General features: G+C 39.7%; 1 protein-coding gene across 2 annotated transcripts; it reads left to right on the forward strand.

The window, feature by feature from the left end:
• Nucleotides 1–3,134: 3,134 nt before the first annotated feature.
• Nucleotides 3,135–24,490, forward strand: iqub (IQ motif and ubiquitin domain containing). 2 transcript variants are annotated; one of them, XM_028584327.1, is made up of 13 exons: nt 3,135–3,927; nt 4,623–4,730; nt 6,564–6,698; nt 7,351–7,518; nt 9,238–9,413; nt 13,031–13,186; nt 13,864–14,074; nt 15,041–15,216; nt 16,536–16,706; nt 19,121–19,297; nt 19,719–19,967; nt 21,085–21,270; nt 24,173–24,490. In XM_028584327.1, the coding sequence occupies exons 1-13, from the start codon at nt 3,738–3,740 to the stop codon at nt 24,368–24,370; spliced, it is 2,301 nt and encodes a 766-aa protein (XP_028440128.1). In that variant the 5' UTR covers nt 3,135–3,737; the 3' UTR covers nt 24,371–24,490. The 2 variants fall into 2 exon arrangements, with proteins under 2 accessions (XP_028440128.1, XP_028440129.1); XM_028584328.1 differs by having other exon boundaries at nt 3,137–3,906.
• The last annotated feature ends 399 nt before the right edge of the window (nt 24,491–24,889 follow it).

Here is a 24,889-nt window from a genome sequence, read left to right on the forward strand (position 1 = left end):
ACAATCACTTAAGTGGTAAAAGTACTCACAAGACGGAACAGCCCATTTTCAAACAAAATATACATTAATAATATATATATATAATTATTGATGCATTAATGTGTACATGACTTGTTGCAGCTGATAAAAGTGTGGCTACCTTTACTTAAAGTGATGGTTCGGAGTAATTTTACCCTAGGGTCCTTTGCACCATGACCTCGAGCCAAACACCCCCCCAGAAGCTTTTTTCACCTGGGTCTAACATTGGACGAGTTAGCGTTATCAGCTGAATAGCTTAGCGCAGGTGCTAATGGATACAGGTTTGTATCTCGTAAATGACCCCACTAATAATGCCTAAAATGATACCAAACTTCTACACTAGTACAAATAGGTTATGCATTCATAAAACGATGGATTAGAAAGTTTGTAAGTGCACCAGAAGTTTATGTAAATAACACTTGCCTGCTGGCTTCTGCTCTACAGTATTAGGGGACCACTAAGGTCTATATAAAAGAGACTTCAGATACAGTATTAGGGGACCACTAAGGCCTATATAAAAGAGACTTCAGATACAGTATTAGGGGACCACTAAGGTCTATATAAAAGAGACTTCAGATACAGTATTAGGGGACCACTAAGGTCTATATAAAAGAGACTTCAGATACAGTATTAGGGGACCACTAAGGTCTATATAAAAGAGACTTCAGATACAGTATTAGGGGACCACTAAGGTCTATATAAAAGAGACTTCAGATACAGTATTAGGGGACCACTAAGGTCTATAAAAGAGACTTCAGATACAGTATTAGGGGACCACTAAGGTCTATATAAAAGAGACTTCAGATACAGTATTAGGGGACCACTAAGGCCTATATAAAAGAGACTTCAGATACAGTATTAGGGGACCACTAAGGTCTATATAAAAGAGACTTCAGATACAATATTAGGGGACCACTAAGGTCTATATAAAAGAGACTTCAGATACAGTATTAGGGGACCACTAAGGTCTATATAAAAGCATCCAAAGAGCACCATGTCATGGGACCTTTAAGCTGTCAAATGAATGTAGTGGAGTAAAAAGTACAGTATAAAGTACCTTACAGTGGAAATATTCAAGTGAAGTCATTCAAGTAAAATGCAAGTATCTTAAAACTGTACCTAAGTAGTACTTAGTTGCATTTCACCATTGATTATTTGCCACTAAGATGTAGAACTTAAGTAGAGTTTATGAGCAAATGTAATTACTTTTTAACACTGATCATTTTGCATCATTAATTTTGGGGGCATTTTAGGCCTCCATTACATAAGACAGCTGAAGATGAAGTGAAAGGGGATGACAAGTGGCAAGGTGCTGTAGGTCAGAATTGAACCGGCGGCCGCTGCGGCAAGGACTGAGCCTTTATACATGGGGCTCACGCACAACCAGGAGAGCTATCCAGGCGCCCCACATTTTGCATCATTTATCATATCATATTGTATCATCTTTTCGTTTGCGCCACATTCGCTCAAGGATCAAAATACTGTCCGAATCTATTAGCTGGTAATGTCCCCAGTGTGTGTTTAAGTGTCTCAGTGGGGAAAAAGTGCTAACAGGACGAGCAGTCCCCTTCCCCCTGGATAAATGACCACCTGTGTGTGTGTGTGTGTGTGTGTGTGTGTGTGTGTGTGTGTGTGTGTGTGTGTGTGACAGGTTTACACCAGGGCCGGGTCCTCTGGCTCTGCTGCGGGCTCTGTGGACTCGAGGGAGCCAGCTGATGTCCAGCTGCAGATTAGTGGAGCTTTACAGGGGCCACCATGTCGCCTCCTATGGCTAACAGACTAAAATAGAAGCAGTATACAGCTCAACATAAAGCCCCCATACTGTCACTGTACAGAGAGGGAGGCTGTAAAAGTACTAAAATAACACTGACATAGTCAGCTTTTAAACAGTGCATGCATTTGAAGCTGTTTGAGGCTTAGTCTCTGCATCCTCAGTACAGTCAAAATTACAAACATGTATACTTTTAATAGGCTACTAATTTCTACTGCGATTGCTCTTTTTACACGTATTACCTGTCTCATCAAATGGGATTCAACTATTGGTTTGACTCCACTTACCTTGTACTTCTGCTATACCACGACTAGTTTTACTACTGCAATATGAACTATATCTTTGCTTTTGAATAAATAGAAACATAAGTTAGCTGTGACAGTGACATTTCAGGTCTTTTACTATCCGAGGCCAAGCAGCTACAGCTTCATCGGTCTGTGGCAGCTTGTAGTGTCGATGTATAGCTTACAGTTTGTTGTGAATATTTCTTTCTCTGCTAAACCTGCCACCAACAGGTCAGTCCTTGCACATCCATTTTAAACGCCCCAGGTGAGTCTGCGTGTCTTTATGGAAAGGTTGGAAATGTTTTAATTCAAGTCCTTCAGGAAAAAAAAACAACTGCAAGGATTTGGGAATTACTGGAATAGGAGGACTGCAGGGGGTACGTGAGATATTTAACAACATATTTAATAGTTATCTTGGCTCTTTATGTAGAATTTTCTTTTTCCTACCAAAAATGTGACACTTGTGTCTCCTTATTGTGACCTAATCTTGCCTTCCTTGATATATTGTCCTTCTACTTTTTACAAGTTTCTTGCCTTTTTTCTTCTTATGTCACTGTTTTTGAAGTTTTTGATACTATTTTGACCTATTCTTGCCTTACTTCCTTCCTTCTTTCTACCATCTTGATATTATTTTGACCTATTCTTGCCTTACTTCCTTCCTTCTTTCTACCATCTTTTTCCAAGTTTTTGTATTTTTACAGTTTTTGTCTCATTTTCTCATTAGCATTTAAATGTTTTTTTTTTCAGATACATGGCCGTTGTTTGCTAAATCTATCTCTGACAGCGCTGTACTGTTCCTGTTTATATACACTTTGTTTTTCTACCGAAAATGATTAGTGGTGGTCAGGGGATACTTGGCTTAAAGAAACAATTCAAAAGGGGTACATTATTGAAAAAAGTTTGAGAACCACTGGTCTAGACTTACTCTATCTGTAAAGTTTCCTGAGATAACTCTTGTTATGATTTGATACTATAAATAAAATTGAATTGAATTGAATTTGAATGCTCCAACTGTCCATTGTGAAACATTATTATGATCCCACACACTGCATTTAGTATTACCAGTCAAGCTAAATGCAATGCATTTTTTAGGCCAACACATTCCACGTGTTTGTCTCTTGGCATGTAAACGTTCCTAAAGCTAAACTAAAATGTACGTTTTTATTTGTTATTTCAAAAACTACATATGAACAAAAATAACCACATGAAAGTTAGTTTCTGTCACCTTCCTTCCTAGTATCAAAGATTCCACATAAAAACCTATTGAAAGGAAAAACAAAAAGCAAAGAAAAGCAATAAAATGTCAAGTCTTGAATGCATGAAGGGCGAGTGACGTTTACGGTTGCTATAGCAATGTGTCTTGCGTTGCTTGGGAACCAAGCTAACATTAAGAAAGACAGCGTTAGCTCCGCTTTGCTAACTCCAACTCCCGTTTTGAAAAAAGGACATTAAAACAGACACGGGATTAAAGAACAAGTTTAAACGAGTGACAGAGGACCAGTTTTTCACCGTGTCACCGCTGGCTCACACTGACTCAGCGTTTTGGCGGATATGGAGCGCGTTTGTTAACTTCAGTTGACTTAAAGTGAGAAAGCTAACAAGCTAAACTAGCCTAGCGTTTTATATAGCTAGCTAGTCTTTCAGTTAACTAACCCAAAGCCGCCATGTCGGAGGAGCAAAGAGAAAATGAAGAGCAGCAGGTGAAAGAAAATGATGAGGAAGACAAGGACACAAACCTACAACCAGGTGGACATGCTGAAGAACAGCCGCCAGAGGACGACAGAGAGCCGGGGAGTATTGGAGAGGAGCTGCAGGCTGGCAGGTCGACCACAGGTGAGTCCAGTTTGTTCCCAGGTGAGTCCAGTTTGACCTCTCCAGACTGATTTAAATGTTCCAGTTATCATAGGCTATATTTTTTGGGATTTACAACTTATTTGCACATAATTGTTTTTGTGTGTTCTATCTCATCTTATCTGATCTCAAATTTAATTTAAAAAAGAAAATTAAATTCACAAAAAAAAGGCTTCCTTTAAATATTTCTAAATCTGAGATAACAGATTAATTGCAGCTTCTTAAAATGGCATTACAGTTGCAGATATCCTAATTGTTTGATTTATGTATTTATCGAGGTATTACAATGGCTAAAACTCTGATCTCTACATGATGACACAGGAGATGTGGCCGGGTGGGTTCAGTGGGTAGAGCAGGCGCACATATACTTAGAGGTTTATGCCTCGACACAGAGGTCCAGGGTTCGATTCCGACCTGTGATGATTTCCTGCATGTCTTCCCCCCTTTCTTTCTCCCCCTTCTCATCTAGCTGTCCTGTCAATTAAAGGCGGAAAAGCCCAAAAAACAAAATCAAAAAAAACAAACCGGAGATGTTAGAAACTCAATAGGAACTGACTCTCATGCAGCAACAGCGGCAAAGACCCGCATCTGGCATCACTAGTTAAAGCCACAGGGTTTTCTGAATCTAGTGATTGACAAGTGTAATTTTGAAATCGATTTCATTTTATGTGATAATCCTGACTTTATGAACGCTACAGATGTGCTGGAGACTGTGGAAGAAGCTGAAACTCAGGCTGATCTGCCTGATGATGCCGAGCATCTTAGAGAGCCTCAGGGAAGAGATGTTGGAAACTCTACTGCAACAGGTAAGACTCATTTCTTTTCCAAACAAAGAACACAGATTTAATAGATTTTTTAAAATGTTTTACTCTCAGTTTATCATTTACTGTCTTGTGTATGATATGTTATGTGTTTTCATTGTGTTTGATATTTAGTTTATCTTCTAAATGAAATTCTGTTGATTTCTCCATGATAGTTTCTCAATTTGGCTCACTAAGGCCCTGTTTACACGAATACGCTCGCAAAATATTTTATCAGATGTACCTTTCGTTTAGACAGCGATGGCATTTTTGGGGCTTAAAAACGCAAAAAAGTGAAACCGCCCTCCAGAGTGGAAATCTAAAAAACGCTCCACCGTCGCGTTCCCGTCTAAAGGGTAAAAACGCACGTGTGTGTGTGTGCGCGTGCCGCGTGTGTGTACAGAGTTTGTGTGTGTGGGTGTGTGTGTGTGTGTGTGTGTGTGTGCGTGCGTGCGTGCGTGCATTGTTTGGAGCAATAACTCCACCTAATTGTCCAGACAAAATTTTCAGATGCATGATAAATACGGAGGCACAGGATAATAATTATACAATTATAATAACTTCATTCATATAACTGTTCTTTAAAAAGAGAGTTTACAAGGTGCTTTGACAGACAAAGCAAGGCAAAAGCAGGATATCCGGAGGTCAATAAAACCACAGATAGCTAAGCAGTTGGACCAAACTTTAGCAAGACAAAATTGGCTATATAAAAACAACAAGACAAAAAAAAAATCAAGAGCAATAAAAGATCGAAAAGATCAAAAGAGACAATAAAAAAAGACGACATCACATAAAAGGCTTATCTCCTCGGACATGCCGTTCCAAAGTTGAGGGGCCCCAAATTCCAACTTTGTAACAGTCAGAAGGGCCCTGCCCGAGGATTTAAGGCTCCAAACTGACTCATATGGGGTCAACATCTCTGCTATGTAGCTTGGGGCCACACTCAGACAAGCTTTAAAAGTGATCAGTAAAATCTAAAACTTAAAAAACTAACAGGGAGGCAATGGAGAAAAGCCAGGACTGGGGTGATGTGATGTTGTCTGTTAAAACCGGCGAGAAGCCGAGCTGCTGAGAGTTACCTTTGGGTGATGCCAGAAAGGAGGGAGAATATAAACATACCATGACAAATGAATGCAGATCATATATTCATGTATTCTGGGATTGGTAAATAATGGAAAGATTTGAGGATGAAGTCTAGGTAGTGAAGTGAAGTACTTAAGACGTGCTGTTTCTAGGTAACCTGACACATGAAGTATACAACGTGAGGATTAATATTAAGTTCTATTAGCAGCGACCAAAAGAGCAATCACAAAGAAATGGCATTTAATAAACCCCCCATCCTCCCACAGGACACTGTGGAGAATTATGATGTGAAGCAAATAATAAGTCACTTGTTTTTTGAGAATTTAAAGGTGCAATATGTAATACTGACAGCTAGTGTTTAAAATAGTCACTGCAGTACAAATTCAAAATACTGGATATTTGTCTCCCCCGACCCCTCCTCCCCAGACTCAAAGTTCACGGAGGTTGCCAGGCTGAGACCGCAGCATCCACAACAATGTTGCTAGACGTTTGTCTCACATAGCCAGACATCACTTCATAGCACAGCGGAGTAGCTAACGTTAGATGCCACGCGGAGCTCTGTTCCCAACTGACAGACACACCTTTTCAGCTTAGAATGACAGTAGGAACCGCTAAAAACCCACAACCTCGCTGTCCTCTCCACACGTCAGACAGACACACTTCCTCAGCTTAGAATTACGATAGGAACCGTTAAAAATACCACTACCTTGCCGTCCTTTTCCACTCACACTTTATGGTATCTATGTGTGGTTGCAGTGAAAGTGGTGCTGGTGCCCGAGGGTCATGTGATGACTGCGGCCTTCGCCATCGGTCTCAGCATTCAGGAGCTGAAGGTTCACCTCGCCGCCGAGCTCAGAGTTCCTGCTGATGTGCTGCAGATCTCTCTTGACGGTACGTTGGTTTCTTCTCTCCCCCAGTCCATTGGTCTAGAGTGTTGTCATTCTGAAAATTATTTCCATTGGATCAGAGTCACTTGGGTGCCTACTCTGCCAATCTTCCCAGCCCTTGTCACATGACCAATTAATGTTTCCATGATGACTATCCAAAATTCTGATACCATAGAACCAGCACTAGATTTAAAAAAAAATATTTTTTTAAAGTGGCTGACTGAGCCTATAGAAAATGTGCATTGGGGTTGCACCCACTTAAAAAATCCTGGAACAGCCGCTGTTTGAAGAGGGGGTTTGAAGACTAGTTAGCTAGTGGTAGAGCGTGCGCCAATATATAGAGAATCAGTCCTCGATGCAGAGGCAGCAGGTTCCATTCCGGCCTGCAGCGGTTTCCTGCATGTCATTCCCCCTCTCTTCCCTTTCATGTCTGAGCTGTCACAATAAAGGCCTAAATGCCAAAAAAATAAATAAATAGTTTACGATATGTAAACTACTATATATGTATCAATAATATTGGATCGTTGAGGATAGACTCGATACATCGATCCAGATCGATGTATCGATGTTATACCCCTAGCATGTAGACTGTGAGATTTTTTGTTCAGCTCTCAGGGTAAGCGGTCTCTGAGTGGTCGGTCTATGGTTTTTTTTAGGCAGAGTGGTGGAGGAGCAGCAGAGCCTGATGGAGCTCGGCGTCCAGCCTCACGGCTCCATCCGGATGGAGATGAGCTCCACTGACCCGACCACCCATCCACTCCGCCCACTCCGCCCCCCCGAGCATGACAACATGCCGGACGTCATCACCGTCCGAGTCCAAACAGGTGTGAACACGGCGCTCTCTGTTCTGTCTACAAACTGTGTGTGACTGCTGGATTTGGAAACAGTTGTTTGGCATAATAACTTAAACTGATAGTTTATACAGTAAGTGTTGTTTGTCTGTCTCTCAGAAATCACTCGATGCAGCTTTAAATCACTTATTGATTTTACTTTCACTTCACGCAAATGAAAGATTGTATTTAAGAAAAATGTCAATATATTTTTTTGTGATTAACAATTTTTATTTTATTTTTTATCAACCAAATAAACACATGTACTGTAAAATGAGAACACCATAAGCACATCGTACAAGTCTTTCCCTCTGCTTCTCAAGATCCCACCAGAAAGGTACTTTTCCCCATTTTCTAGTATCGACATCCAATCTGGCAAACCGTTTATATGTAATATTTTCAACACCACCACCCTAGCCATCTTACAAGCCCACTCCTGGATTGACACTGACTTTGGCACTCCTTCATTCCTCCATCCTCTTAAAAGCATCTGTCTGGCTATCATCAAACGAGTCTGGACCCAGCTTCTTATGTGCTTATCCATCCCGCTTAGGATTGATCCATCTCCCAGAACAAATAATCTTGCACTGAATGGAACCTGGGTCCCTGCGATCCGGAATAATTTAAATAAATTGTAACCCATAATTATAATAGACAAATATATTTAATAATCCACATTTTAAAAAAAAAAATAAACACTGTAAAATTCAGGAATTATTCTGGTGAGTTCAGACTCCATTGCATAAAATTACACAAAAAGCAAATGAGAAAAAAAGTACAGATACATATATTAAACTAATACATATAAACTAAACTTTAAACCTACATTGTGTAATTTTTTGAGTTGATTCTTAGCAAAAACCCCTTTGTTCTTTCACAAATATGTGCTCATTCATGTGTAATTACTTCCACCAACTAATCAAAGTATTCTCGTACACGTAGAATCTGTCATTCAGAATGCATACAAGTGAGTCGATCGAATGGCGGCAGCCATGTAGCGCCTCCATCTTTAAAATACATCAGCCAAAGAGGGACATGACATACCTCCGCCTTTTGCGCTTTTACACTCAGTGGCACCGTGACGAATGCCAGGGAGGGAGGGGGAGAAGATTACTCGCTACTGCTACCAGATTTTAAAGCCTGTTGAAGATGGAGGATCACGCCTATTCTCGAGGAAATGTAACAGAGTCGCCAAGGAAGCCAAAAAGAGAATTAAAACGACAACACAACAGGCAAAGCAACAAGACCAAAATTAATACTGGAGTGGCTAGAACAGCAGCGTGTAAACGATGGAGATACTAAGAGCTAATTTCGGGTTCGGCCACCGTAGGAGTTAAAACGTGCTCGGAATGGGAGGGGCTAGAAAGTAATATTCAGTTGGTTGTCATATACAATTTCACCGCTAGATGGTTACACATTGTAGCTTTAAATAAACTCCCACACCTTCATAATTTGTTTGAACTTCTGAGCACTCCAGACCCTTTTTTTCTCCCAAATTCTTTCTCCGTTCATATGGAGTAGCTGAAATGATTTCAAGTTGTGATAATCGTTGAAATGATTTGCAAAGGTGATGTGAGCATTTCATATTTAATTTCAGAACATAGTACAGCTTTTGTTGTTTTTTTTTACAAACCCCAAATCACTTTTTAGGGTGGGGGGGGGAGTTTGAGAAAGAAAGCACTATTTACTGCAAAATGACTCTCTGACTTCCAGATGAGGACGTGTTCCAGGAGGTGGTGGTGGAGATTGAGCGTCCCCCCCAGCAGAAGGTCTACCTGGGCGGCTACAGACACCAGCTGACGGGGGTGCAGTACCACCACGCTGCAGTCCAGACCCTGCCCAAGAGGAGACCTGACAGAGGAGTGGAGGTCTTCAGCCGCAACACACAGGTACAGACCAGAGCTTCAAAACCAAAATATCAGTGACGGACTTTGGTTTTTCAGGGGGTGATACAGATTTTCAAAAATTGCGGACAGAATTTACTACAGAAAAAAAAAGCAATTAGGATTAAAAACTCATTTAAACTCATGAAACCACACAGCTGGATGTGTGTGTTGCATTAAAAGGTCATTACTCATTACTGCAAAACAGCGTTCTCGTTCAGGCGTGAGTCAGGACATGGCTTTCATGTGCAAATTAATCAATCTAATTACAGACGATGAGAACATGTAAATGAGCTACTTGAACCAGAAGACAGAAGGCGAATGAATCACAGTAAGACCTCACCAGAGTTGGATTTAATTACTTTGATTCTGACTGTGTTCTGCATTAATGTATCAATAAAATAAAAGAAACATACCATTACACTATTTATGTTTTAAATTTTTATGTTTATATTTTAGTTCAGAAATCACTTAGGAATTGCATACTTGGAGTTTTGCATGGTTAACCCTGTTAACTTAAAATAAACATGAAACATTGAACATTGAAACTTACATCAGAGAGATATTCCATGACAGTCGATGTTCACCGACCTTTATCTCTTACATTTTGTTAGTTAAAATTTATGTTTGCAACTTGTTTTGCTGCCTTAGTATAAAACTAAATAAACTTATAGAAATAATGTTCAGTAAGTTAATGAATTGTAATATTTGTAACTGTCCTCATGATGACTCCTGAGCTCCATTGGTGCTGTCAGTCAATATTTTTTATATTGCAGGAGATCAGGTGATTGTTATTGTGTTATTTTTTTTCCACCTCAAAGATAGTGCACTTGGAAATTGTTATTCTGCTACCACATACAGTACACTCAGTAGATGTGTGATATTTTCCTGGGAAGTACATAATGATTTCAAAATCCCAGGAAATCCTTCAACCTTAATCAGAAAGGAATGTTCTTTTTGGATTTGAGAACATCTAGCTTTGTGTGTGTGTGTGTGTGTGTGTGTGTGTGTGTGTGTGTGTGTGTGTGTGTGTGTGTGTGTGTGTGTGTGAGATGCTCTGTGATGTCGTCAGCACAGTGATGAGATGACCTGCTGCCCCACACTTAAGACTGTTTACAGCACTTAATGTGTCATCTATGGTCGGAAATAGGAAGTCTTTTCAAATGCTTTATTTATTTGGAAATCAGGACACATTTTCTTCATTTTTTCCCCATAAAATGTTCCTCAAACTAGTAACAAAAATGAAAAAGAAAGAAGAAGAAGAACGTCACAAACAATTTGGAAGTACAGATAGAAAGAGCTGGTGACATTAATACAAAAGGTCAAACTCGTTTCTTTAAGCTCAGTTTCTCATTGATTTTACCAGGAAAGGTTCATGCCCATCACAGTGTGAAAATGATAGGTCAGCTGACACTCTTTACAGGGAAATTAACCCTCTGAGGACAAAGGACGCGCCGGCAACAGATAACAGACAATGCTTCTACTAAAAAGCGATATTACAGAATTTTATTTTTGACATATATTATACATTACTCTTTTGTTCATATATTATACTGCTTTTGTTAAGCTAAGACTTTGGTAAACTCATTACATGCACCAAAACAAATAATCGACAAGGTTTGTTTTCAGGAATTCCAAAAAGCAAACATCAACTTTACAGCTTCAGGGTCAAATTATCTCTTTACACATTGCTCCAGGACACATCTGGGCCTCACTCTACCGAAAGCTGAGTTTGTGCTGAACATTTTCATATGAAATACATGGCAATTAGTTATATGAAATTCCCCTAAAAGGTGAATGAATTAAAGAAGATATGTCAAAATCTGGAAAATGCCCTCAGACCGCAGAGGGTTTTAATGTATCTTTTGGTTGCTCGTCTTGTCTATTGTCTTTATTATACACTTGCACTTATACAATAAGTGTACCAGCTACATGCATGTAAACTGGGTGTACTGTCCATTTGGACTCTGAGATGGTTCCAGACTTAAAAAGGTCATCAATAATTAAAGGTTTTAGGGTACTTGAGCATCATCAATCTGTGTCAGTAGTCTTAAAAAATGTAACATGTTACTCACCAGGTCATCTTGCCTTCGGTGAACCTCAATTAACAGCCTGTGACCTCAGCTGTGGCCCTGAGGTGTTTCTAACCGCCCTGCTTCCCTCCATTACACAGCTCATCCATATCAGCCGACAGAGTCTGTCTGCGGGCAGGACGCTGGTCCCTCCTTAGGCAGAATCACAAAACGTAGTGAATGTTTTCAGTTTTAGCCCAAAACAATTTGAATTGGTTACCTGTATTACCGAAAGGTGTGAGGTCAATACATTCCTTACAGCAGGGATCTTCAACAGGGGGTCCGGGACCCCTAGGGGGTCCTAGGAGTCAGTGCATGGGGGACTCCAAATTATTGTTAATTTTTGAACGTTTTTTCAAAAATTAAAAAGTCTTAAAATGAATCCAACATGTAATTAGCAAAAATAAATCCCCACTGCTTACAGTCCTATAGGTAAGGTAGTCACTAAGGGCATCCACAGATATAGTTCATCCTAAGGATTCACTGTGGCACATGTATGTTTAACATTAAAACATGATTTATAAAATCATGCCAACATTTATTAGCTATTTTAACAGCTTATTATTCTATGCAAAAAAAAGGTACCGTATGTATAAAGGCTTTAGGCCGCCCTACATGTAACTGTAGGCCCAATTTAGTATACAACTTCATTTTATGCAATACTGTTTATGTAGGAGGGGGTCCCTGCTCCGTCTCTCTTTCACTTAAAGCAACACCAAAGCAGTTTTCCTCTTCGGCCCCCCTACAGTTTGGAAGTGGAATTGTCCATTAGCGTTATCATTCGAACTACAGATCTGCTACCTGATCTGGCGAACTTAGCATAGTGCGGTGAGAGCCGCAAAGCGAATTCAGCAGTGCCGTTCACCCTGTTACGAGTTGATGAACCACTGAAACAATTTTGGAAACATTATTTTAAGGTACTAAAGAATCTTTGGTGTTGCTTTAAGGGGTCCTTCGCTTAAAAAACGTTGAAGACCCTTGCCTCACAATGATCAACTGTAGTCCATCAGGACCATACCTCAAAAAAACAGTTTCTTCCACTCTGCAGTCAGCCTCATCAATAAGGCCCCAGACCCCCAGTGACATTGACTCTTAATCCTACATCCTGACCTTTGCATATTTTATATATCCTGAGCTTTTGCACATCCCTTTGACATTTGCACATACTGCACTAATCCATACAGCCTCTTTTTTCTTCTTGTTAAATAGTTATATGTAGGTATGTGTTATTTGTTTCTGTATTTATTGTCTGTTTATTTCATATTAATGTTTAATATGTTTTTGTGTGCACCAGCAATCCAGGCAAATTCCTCGTAAATGCTACTTATTTGGCAATAAATCCTATTCTGATTATGATTCTGAACCATGGAAACATAGCCATCTCAGATCCCTCTGTCTAAAGGATTTCATCAGATACATTAAGATGTGTTTTTATATTTCTCTTTTTTTTTTTACTTTTAATGTATTATTGTGTTCATAGTCATAGAAAAGTTTCCCTGTTTTAACAAATTAGCTTCTTTAAATTCTCTTTTTTTTCTGTGTCTCTGTCAGACAGTGAAGCTGAAGTCTCAGGCCCAGCAGTGTCCAGTCAACGCTTCCACCCAGATGACCGGGATCGGCTGCTACGTCTCCTGTATGAACGACAAGCTGGTTTCCCCCAGCGGCTACATCACTGCTGACGAGTATCACAACACAAGGCTGAACGCTGTGGGTGAAAACTGAGTTTATGTGATTATAATGCATGTCTTTTTATGAATAATTTCAGGTCTTTTATATTCCAGTTAATGTAAAAATGATCAAGTTGGTAGGAACATTTGTCCTGATTGTGGCACTGGAGCAAAGGCCAGTTGGTCATCAACTAATTTTGCCTGAAAATTTGAAATATTTTGCTCCAGACCAAAATGTTGTTGAAATGGACAAATAGAAATTGAATACAATATTGTGATAAAGTATAAAAAAAAATATTTTAATAAAGTAGGGCTGCAACTAATGATAATTTTCATTGTTGATTAATCCGTTATTTTCTCCATTAATCGATTAGTTGTTTGGTCTATAAAATGTCAAAAAATGGTGAAAAATGTGGATCAGTGTTTCCCAAAGCCCAAGACGACATCCTCAAATGTCTTGTTTTGTCCACAACTCAAAGATATTCAGTTTACTGTCACAGAGGAGTGAAGAAACTGGAAAATATTCACATTTAAGAAGCTGGAATCAGAGAATTTAGGCCCAAACCAATTAATAGATTATCAAAGTAGTTGGCAATTAATATAATAGTTGACAACTGATCTGTTAATTGATTAATCTTTGCAGCTCTAGGTTTACTTTAACAAATGCTCTCTTCTGTTGTGGTGACCTAGTTCTGCGACCTCTTGTCACCCACGCAGGTGATCATTCTGCAGTCGTTTGCCCGGCGCTGGCTGGCCTGGCAGGACGTGAACCGGCTGACGAGGGATCGGGACCGGCGGCTGGCCTGGCTGGAGCTTCAGGAGACCAGGAGGAGGGAGGAGAAGGAGGAGCAGCTGAGAGACCGCCGCAAACGCTGGATGAGCCCGCAGAGAAGGGAGGACTTCAACCTGCTGTACCACGCTTTAGAGAGTAGGCTGAGGCGGGGGGAGTGGGAGGGGGGGAGGCCCTGTGTGTGTGTGTTTTTAGGAGGTCTCACACTGTTGTAAAGCTGTGTGGTGTTAGGCTTGGGCTGGTATAACATTCTGACGGTATGATAACTTTTAGCAAAAATGTGAGTGGTTTTGAAACCGTGACTTTTTTTAAATTGAAGTATACCTTGAAACTGGTAACCTGCCCATGCCTAGTGAAGTGATGAGCAGTAGTGGAAGAAGTATTCAGATCCTTTACTTAAGTAAAAGTACTAATACCACACCATGGAAATATACTCTGTTACATGTAAAAGTCCTGCATTGATAATGTTAAGTAAAAGTAATTATCATCAGGAAAATGTACTTAAAGTATTAAAAGTAGAAGTACTCAATGTAGAAAAATCCTCACATTTTAGAAACTGGAAACAATCCAAGCAGTTCTGTCAGTCAACTAAGGGTTTAACTTTCTATCATTTCAGCTGGACTTGTAGGCCGTTATATTGTTGGGTAGTTTAGTTTGAAATAAAACATCATATTTTATAAACTACATGTGTTTTGTGTGCAAAAATCTTAACTTGTAAAGTAACTAGTAACTAAAGCTTTCAGATGAATGTAGTTGAGCAAAAAGTAAAATATTTCTCTCTGAAATGTAGCAGAGTGGAAGTAGAAAGTGGCATTAAAAGAAAAGACTAAAGTACAGTACCTCAAATTTTTACTTAAGTACAGTACTTACTGTATCTAAATGTACTTAGTTACAATCCACCACTGGTGATAAGTAACACGTGTGTGTGTGTGTGTGTGTGTGTGTGTGTGTGTGTGTGTGTGTGTGTGTGTGTGTGTGTGTGTGTGTGTGTGTGTGTGTGTGTGTGCGCGCGTGTGTGTGCGCGTGTGTGTACGTGTGTGTGTGTACGCGCGTGTGTGTGTATGTGTGTGTGTTTGTACGCGCGTGTGTGTATGTGTGTTTCAGAGTGGCGGTGTGAGGAGGAGGAGAAGATCAACTCTTCCCTGAGAGGAGCTGAGAGAAAGGCAGCTCTCTGCTTGCTGTTGGAGCAGGAGACACAGCTCATCGCCGCCATTGGACGCCATCGCATCGCCATCCAGGACAGCAACTACGACAAAACTGTCAGGAACTTCCTGGACAAGGTCAGAGAAACGGTTCTTAAAGAAAACAGAAAGCAGTTGTAATGTGCTTTTTAAAATCATCTCAATGTTCGACAGAGGGTTACAATAAAAACATATTTTCACAAAGTCATGGTCAATCGAAGACAGAAAAAAAAAGAGTTGCATGTGAGGTTGTATATTCAAAGTCAAGTCTATGTTGTTTATTGAAAAACAATAGATTGGAAACGGTAAGACCTGAAAAGCATTTATTTAAGAGTATTTCTTTATTTAGCTTTTTCTTGCTTTATCTTTTTTCATTGAGAACTACTTTTGTGTCTTGTATTTTCAGTTTTTTGTTTATTCTTTTGTATGTTGTTCGAAATAAATTATTCATTCAGTCAAGTAAGTACAAAGAACTTCAGGGTTTTGCCTAAAAAAGTTGTTTAGCCCGTTGGCAAGTGTCTTTTTTTTCGACGATTGCCCAGCTGGTGCCAGTCACAGACTGACGGCAGCTTTAACGTAGAGCCCAATAGTTTCTGTGATAACAGAATTATTAAAGGAATCGAGAAATTGAAAATTTTAAAACGCTATAAGACAGATTCCATAGGGCCATACATTAAGTTGGTGCTAAAAGCTTACTGGAGATTTGAAAATATGACTACGTCTAAGTTTCCAACCAGGCTGCCCCACTGTGACTGTAGTTATAAAATGGTCCAGTGGCTTAGGCTTGGTGGTCCACCAGGCTTGCAATACACTGGGGGAAACACTGGAGTTAGCAGATCACCTTAATTCAATCAGGAGAGACGTCGTTTGCAGATATGCAAAGATATTTATTGTACAACTGTATGATATTGAATGTACAAAGTCTTTTGGAGATTGGACTCCATCGAAATAATCTTCTTAAAGGGGTAGGGAATAGGAACATAACCCCCGATGGAGCCCAGACACTGATGGCGGCGGTGAAGAGACAAGAGACCGGACTGAAGAGGTAACGGAGCGGTCAGCCGGAGAAACACAACTACCGGAGGAGGCAGGGGAGGAGGAGGGTCGAGCGCTTTGCCTGAAACGACAGCTGACAGCACAAGAAGAGAACAGATTTAAAGCAGAGTTGTAAGGCTGTGATTGGTCCTTGAATCTTGTGGCCAAGTCTGATTGGTTTAACTGACACGTCACTTCTTGAACAGCTGATTTGATTTAAGAATGAGTAGTGATTGGGGTAATGACGTCTTCCTGAAAGAATTTGCGCTGAGCTTCATTCAGAATTATCTTTTGATTCTGATTTTGAACAACAGCAGTATTATTAGCCGCAGTGTTAGTAGTACCATCAGCAGTGGCACTAACAGTGCGGCGGTGTGTTTCAGTCTGCCGCTCCTCATCAGTGGCGAGCAGCAGACGGTCGACTGATCGAGATGGACAGTCCACACACCATCAGAGCCAGAGAGCTGCGGGATCTGTACAACAGCACCAGCCTGTCCACTGTCAGCCAGGAGCAGAGACTCCACGTCCTCATGACACTCAAACACACTGTCAAGGTACCACACACACACACACACACACACACACACACACACACACACACACACACACTGAGAGGAAAATACACACACTCACAGGTTCAGTGTTTGTGTATTAGGTCTAAATCTGTGTTGTATTGTGAAATAGGACGGCACTTACCTGGACTGTCTTTCAGCCCTTTATTGCACCAATTAGGCACTATCATAACCTCCCTACAGTTTAAGAGGCACAAAGATTTCACAGCGTCCTTCACTGGCTTTTGCATAAAAGCTCTCTATGCCTTGTGAGAGAAAGATCCTGAACGAGGAGGGGGAAGGGGATTTCAAGCTAGCAGAAGTAAAACAAAATGAACGTAAAATAAAATAATTGTTGAACTTCCTATTAAAGCACGACATATTCCCTTTTATAGGAAAGTGTACAAATTTGGCGCGACCTTTAGCTCACCCGCTAAAGTGTGCCTCCCCACCCCTTTCCTAAAAAAAAAAAAAGCCTAAAACCTATCTTAAAAAAGGAAAGTGTACATGAAGACATATTTACAACATTTCAGAAAACGAAGCAAAAGTAGGAAATATAACACCAATAGTGTTGACAGTACCCTTCCAAATAAAAGTCTCTGCTTTGTACACATTGGTTATTATATATATATATATGTATATATATGTATATATATATATATATATATATATATATATATACACACATATATATATATATATATATATATATATATATATATATATATACATATATATATATATATATATATATATATATATATATATGTATATATATATATATATATATGTGTATATATATATATATATGTATATATATATATATATATATATATATATATATATATATATATATATATATATATATATATATATATATACAGTACAGGGCAAAAGTTTGGACACACCTTCTCATTCAATGCGTTTCCTTTTTATTTTCATGACTATTTACATTGTAGATTCTCACTGAAGGCATCAAAACTATGAATGAACACATATGGAATTATGTACTTAACAAAAAAGTGTGAAATAACTGAAAACATGTCTTATATTTTAGATTCTTCAAAGTAGCCACCCTTTGCTTTTTTATTAATAAGGGAAAAAATTCCACTAATTAACCCTGAGAAAGCACACCTGTGAAATGAAAACCATTTCAGGTGACTACCTCATGAAGCTCATTGAGAGAACACCAAGGGTTTGCAGCGTTATCAAAAAAAGCAAAGGGTGGCTACTTTGAGGAATCTAAAATATAAAACATGTTTTCAGTTATTTCACACTTTTTTGTTAAGTACATAATTCCATATGTGTTCATTCATAGTTTTGATGCCTTCAGTGAGAATCTACAATGCAAATAGTCATGAAAATAAAGAAACACATTGAATGAGAAGGTGTGTCCAAACTTTTGGCCTGTACTGTATATATATATATATATATATATATATATACACACACACACACCATTATACTGGCGAGTACGCGAGCGTATACACCGATCCGATACCACGTAATTTAGGCCCGAAAGAAATCTACTTTGAAGTAGTTTATTCATGTTTCTTTCTTTATGACTGACTATGAAACTAGATAATAAAGAAAGTTTTATGGCAATAACTCTCAGTACTTGTTAATGTTTTACAAATGTTTTAACCGGAGCCAGACCATACAACAATGATAGCAATCATATCACATCAATACAGGGTTAGCAGTATACAGTGTGTGATTTTCCATAGGGGATGCGTGGGATTTCTCCCTTTCTGTTCTACATATCCCTGCCTCTGCTGAATTATTTTTTATCCCTGGTGGGGTCAAAATGATCCCTGGTGGGCTCAAAGAGATCAATGCTACTTCACCAATAGAACATATATTATATACCTAAAATAGAAGTATTTTAAACTTAGTAAAGCGCTGTAACATAAACACATATCGATAGAACGATAAAATCCGAACTGCAGTTGCTAGTTTTGTTTAGCTGCTACAGAGCTCCGGGACGCCGGCTACCAGCGGCAGTTGTTTAGCCGCCAATAGGTGACTGTGTGACGGCTACAGGCGCCGCCAGATGAAAGTTCTTTCAGGGGCCGTGGTGGTGGAGTTTAGCCAGAAAAAGTGATCCATGCGGTGACGACAGTTAAGTTTAGGCACAAAAACGGCTGGTTAAGTTTAGGAAACAGATCGTGGTTTGGATTAAAACATTCCCGAGAAACAAAAGAGCGTTTCCTGGGTAATTTGTTTTCAGGTGGAAGTGATCCACATAAGTGTTTTGGCATGCCTCGCCGAGTGGCACTACCCATGGTATTGAAAGGGGGATTTTTTTGGATGATTTGTTTTGTTGTGCATGATCCAAAAAAAAAATAATTCACATCTGTTTGTGTGTTCTATCTGTTTTTGTTGGTAGCATGATTGTTTTTATCCTTATTGGACAGGAGCACAAGTGTCAGCTGACCCAGGACATGGTGGACTTGATTGACAGGGAGGTGGACCTTGTGACTCGGGGGGTTAAGGCAGCCAGTCTGGAGGGGCTGAGGAAGAGGATCTCCACTCTGTTCCTCCAGTACATCAAAACACCAGCGTTTAACCCGGAGGTGGCCAAGCTGCTGAAGGTGAGCAAAGAGCCCTGCTGAGATCATAAACTTTGGACTCTCTCAGATAGAAATATCTTTTTTTTTGTTTTTTCAACCTTTATTTTTACAGGCAAGTCATGAAGAACAGGTTTGTTATGTACAATGGCGGCCTTACAAGTGACAAAGCCACTTAGGTGAAGGGAAGAAGGGCTAGGAAATAAAATACATTAGACATGCATACAGTTTAAAATGACATAAAATACAACACAGACAGCAGTCAACACGTATGACGAGAGAAGTGCACAGGTACAGTGGTCAATAAGAAAGGGGGAAACCCATACAAATTATGGAAATTAGGATGTAGAAAAGCAACTGCATATGTCAGTGAACAAGGATGAGATGGCGTTTTTGAAAGATGAAATGGAAATAACTACCTCTAAATAATCTAAATCTATCCCAGGTTCCCCAGAATCCCTCTCAGCTGAAGAACAACATGTTCCACTGCCGCGGCTGTCACCGCTACCTACACTCTGCCGACTTCAAGCCGTCCGCCAGCGCTGAACGCCAGACTCGGTGCAGAAACTGCACCAGACTCGACAACATAGCCAGATCCCGAGATGACTTCTCCTGCTACAAAAACATCCTGAAGAGGCTGAGAGCTGACGAGCAGCGGCTCAACCAGGAAGCCAAGATTCCCTTCCTGCTGCAGGTGCTTTCACTTTCTGTGTCTGTCAGTTTGATTGTTAATAATAATAATAATAATAATAATAATAATAATAATAATAATAATTAGTTCTGTACAATGTATCGTTTTTTTTATAGTCATCGCAATATTAACTGCTGCAACACACATATCACCAAAGACTGCGAGATCATATCATAAAAGATACTGAGAGATTTTTTATCAGTAGAAAACTGCACTTTAAAATATTATTTTGTAAATTAAATTCAACAAGCAATTTATTGTATTTAGCAGAATACTGAAAGCAGCAGCAATGCAGTACTGAGTACACTTAAATATCAGTTTATTTATCCCAAGTAATATCGTTATCGCAATATTCAACGTTATCGCATATTTTCCTCGTATCGTGCAGCCCTAATAATAATAATAACCTTTAACTATATAGCACCTTTCATATAGAGTGTAGCTCAAAGTATTTTTTTAAAGAAGTGAGAAACCACAAAACAAACAAAATCACGCAAATTATAAATTAAGTGCCCACACTTAAAACCAAGCTATCAAATAATTTAAAATTAGAATAGATCTTTATTGTCAGTGTTTTACAACAAGGCAACCCAGTTTAGCAGCTCTTAGACTTAGCGTATAAATAACAAAACATAAAATAACAAAATTTAAATTGTAAACAAATTCAAGATAAATAAACAAATGAGCAACAAGAACAATAGAATATGTAAAAGATAAAAAGAATAGGCAACAGCATAAGAACAATCAAACAAAAACTTTGATCAAAATACAAAATATAGAGTGACAATTAGTTTAAAAAGCAGCGCTGAATAAATATGTTTGCATTTGATGTTTAAAAATGTCCACGGAGCTTGCATCTCTTCTAGCCTTGGGTAGAGAGTTTTATAGTTTTTGGTGCGTAGTTAAAAAAGGCTGAGTAAGCTGAATTTCACTCTTCTACTTTAATTATACTTAAAGTCTCTAGAGAATTCGTGCTGTTTCCTGCACAGGCTCCTCCAAATAAACCAGAGCATGTTTTTCTCCCATCCCGGAATGCTGTGTGGATTAGCCAGACCTTTCTCTGCAGCGCTGTGGAGGAAGCTCTACCCTGACCCTGACATCTACATGTGTATCCTCTCAGGTGGAGGACTTGCGGTACCTGGTGGATGTGGTCTGGGCATCCCGCTCGGCCCTCCACGCCAGCAGAGACCTCTACAACCTGGTGTTTGTCCGCTGGGAGCGTCGGAGAGACTGGAGCCCCTGGAACTGCATCCTGCTGTCCAAAGAAGAGACTTCAGCTCATCTGGATGTGGAAGACATCCACAAGGTCTGTCCATGTCAACATTTACACTCACAGGGTCCAAAATTAGCACCATACACCAGCCAAATGCTGGAAAAAAAATCAAGTTGCTGGTAGATTTGCTTAACTCACCAGCCAAATAAAACTGGTAATCTATTAAGTGGCTGGTAAAATTTGAACATTCACTAGCCTTTTGGCTGGTGGACAAAAAAGTAAATTTTGAACCCTGCATGTGGACCTCATCTCCACCTGATTTTGAAAATGCAGTCTGTATCTGGACATCTAGACATTTGCTTTCAAGTCTCCAGATTTCCGCCTGGTGTTAGTTCCATTCTGACAGCATTGATGGGATAAAAAGTGTCGCAGTCACTTTTAAACTATCAGTAAATTAGGCATTGTCACCTTAAGGCCTTTTCACACGGGGGAGCGATTGTCGCCCCTAGTCATTCATTTTCAATTTGAGGCGAGTGGGCAGGTAGGGGGGCACGGGGCAATCGGACAGGCGACGCGACAAGCGGGCGCGACAAGCGGGCGCGACAAGCGGGCACAATCCCGTGAAACTGTTGGGTTCATGTTCGTCACACGCACGTCCGCTGCAGGAGTTGAATTGTTTTGAACATTTCCTTACACCCAGAGTGACGCGCCGTGCAAATCAATGAACAAGAGACTGATTATTGCTGTTTGTGAGTTCACTAATTTACTGTAATTGTGACCACGATGTTTTAGCGATCAACAATATCAGTCTGTGGTTAGGAAAGACTTTTTTTTAGAATTGCCACTATTCATTAGGGGTGTGAGAAAAAATCGATACACTTGAGGATTGTGATATTTGATTTTGTAATACTATATAGATTTGTTTTTTTAATTATTTTTATTTTTGTAGTTTACGTGCAAAAATATTCATGTAAGACAGTGGTTCACGTTTATGTTGTGTTTGAACCCCCTACTGCTAGATGGCTATGCTGACACACACCACTAGTGTCCTTGCCTAGCAGGGCCTGGCTTTTTGCTTGAAGCTAACAACATAGCTATGGCTGAACTTTGGCCTACTTTAGCATATAAAAATGTGGTCACTAAGAACCTGGGAACAACAATCCCAAACTGGCAGTTTGATTTTCTGTGTACTAAATTGTTTCCTAAAGTAAACTTCTTTGACTTTTATGCACATCATGTCTTTTTTTAAATACTAGTTTTCCTAAAATTATACTTAAAAAAAATCCCAATATATCGCTTTACAATATATCAAAATATATTGCAATATATTGAATCGTGACCCATGTATCGTGATACGTAGCATATCGCCAGATTCTTGCCAATACACAGCCCTTCTATCCATTATAAATCAACCTGTGATCAGGGATATATGATACAACAGTCAGCTAATCTCATTCATTCAGTTCACGGCAGGGATACAGTAGTGCAGAGAATTCCCATGGTTACCATACATTGATCGCCTGACGTTTACTCACGGAGCGTTGTCCACTTGTCTATTCACACACACGAGGAAGACCGGAGACCCGCGGATTGACACAACTACGCAGGTAATGTGTCGCTCCCCATGTGAAAAGCCCTTTAAAGACACGCTCACAGATTTAGTTGTACCTCCCAATATCTAAAAGAACTTGCACTTTACTACATGCAGAACTTTTGCAAGAACCCAGGGAAACTTTTTAAGAAACTCAGGAAGTTCTCCTTGTATCAGATGTAGTTCCTAGCCTCCCCCCCCCGAGAGCAGATGTTAGTAGCTATCGTGATGGAATGACAAACAAACCTCAGGCTGCAACAACTTGTACTCAACAGTATATCAATAGTTCCCAGTGTTTCCTCTGTTGATTTGACCGGCCCCCCAAGGCAACATTTCTGCCCCCTACGGTATCAGAAATAGGGCTGCATTGTTAGAGTGCATGTCGGAGAACGTTTGTATTTTAGGTGCATTATTTACATGCTGAAGTAGTTACACTGCATTAAGATAATGTAATTATTCAGACCAGCCCCTACTGCTAAAAAAAATCCTAAAGTTATATTTCCTGGGTTTAGCTAATATTTGGTGGATATTCCTCTGGTTGAGACAAAGGTAAAGTTTCTGAAATGGTTCCTGGCCCCATGGAAAAAAATCATAAACAATTTCCTCTCAGCTCCTGTTAACATATGAACTATTTTAACATTCAAAGCTTTATAAAAGTAAGAATAACTTCAATTTGTTAATCAGCGGAACAGAATCAACCTTTTCTACCCACTTTTCTTTCTAATTGGTCTTTTTTGGTTTAGTACAGGTTGGGGTTTACTGGTAGGTTTTGTCCTTTATTTCTCTGTTAATTGCTGAGATCTGATCACACTTCTTTGACATCCCTACATTTTTAGAAACATGAGTAGTCAAGTGTTGATTACTTTATGCCAGGTCCATAAAGGTTTTGTGCAAAGGTTTGTGGCCGGTTAGCTCAGTTGGTAGAGTGGGTGCACATGTGCAGAGGTTTATTCCTCCACCCAGAAGGTCCAGGGTTCGAATCTCACCTGTGACAGTTTTCCTGCATGTCTTCTCCCCTCTCTCTCCCCTTTCATATCTCAGCTTTCCTATCCAATAAAGGCAGAAATGCCCAAAAATGTAAAAAAAAAAAAGGAAAGGATCTTCGCTTACACTGAAGTCATGAACGTGTCATAAGCATTATGAACAAGTCATAAACGTTTATGACATAATGCTTCTTTTAGTAAAGGTCATTCGGTTTTTGTCATGACAAGTTATGATTCTGTTATGATTCTGTTGGTCTTGAAAAAGACAGATCATATATTTAACCTTTTAAAAGATACCATGTTGGCTTCCCATGTCACTCTGGCACTTTGTTTGATCCTCTTTCTGTTTGTTGGTCAAACAGTTAATGTTTTGACTCCAGCTGTTGCACAACCTGAATCTTCCCTCCTGTGTGTTGTTCAGGCGTATGACGCCACGTTCATCCGCTGGATCGAACACAAACACATGCTGGCCCGCCGCCACTTCAGCCAGATGGCCGTCATGGCCGAGTACCTGGACTCTCAGCTTTCCGCTGCCCTGGGCAACCATCTTGTCTCCAAGCCCGTCACCATGGCGACAGGCAAGCCCACCATCGACACTCCACCGGCCTCAGCTCATTAGGAGACACCCTGTGGTTTTCTTTCTTCTGTCACAGTTTCCTTTCACGTTCATATTGTCTGTCACTTTCAAAAAAACATTGTTTGAAATCTAAAATAAAGTTCATGATGGTTTTTCCTCCTGGTTATGTAAATTCATTTCACTTCAGGTGCTTTTATTTTGAAAGTAGATGTACAGTAGTTACCTTTGCCCAGGACCCAGCTTCCAGAAATTATTATAATATTTTGGGGGTGTTTTCCAACAGCATTGTAGCTCTTAAATGGGCAAGAACATAGAAATAAAAATTTGTCATTGCTGTTTTATAACTCATCGGGCTTAAAGGAACACGCCGACTTATTGGGAATTTAGCTTATTCACCGTAACCCCCAGAGTTAGACTAGTCCATACATACCCTTCTCATCTCAGTGCGTGCTGTAACACTGTCTGACGAAAAGTGACAAAATAACTCCAACATGTTCCTATTTACATGTTGTGATTTGTAGAGTCACAGCGTGTACAAAAAACAAGGTAACATGAGACACA

This window comes from Perca flavescens, chromosome 8 (assembly GCF_004354835.1).
Source record: "Perca flavescens isolate YP-PL-M2 chromosome 8, PFLA_1.0, whole genome shotgun sequence".
Taxonomy (NCBI): Eukaryota; Metazoa; Chordata; class Actinopteri; order Perciformes; family Percidae; genus Perca; species Perca flavescens.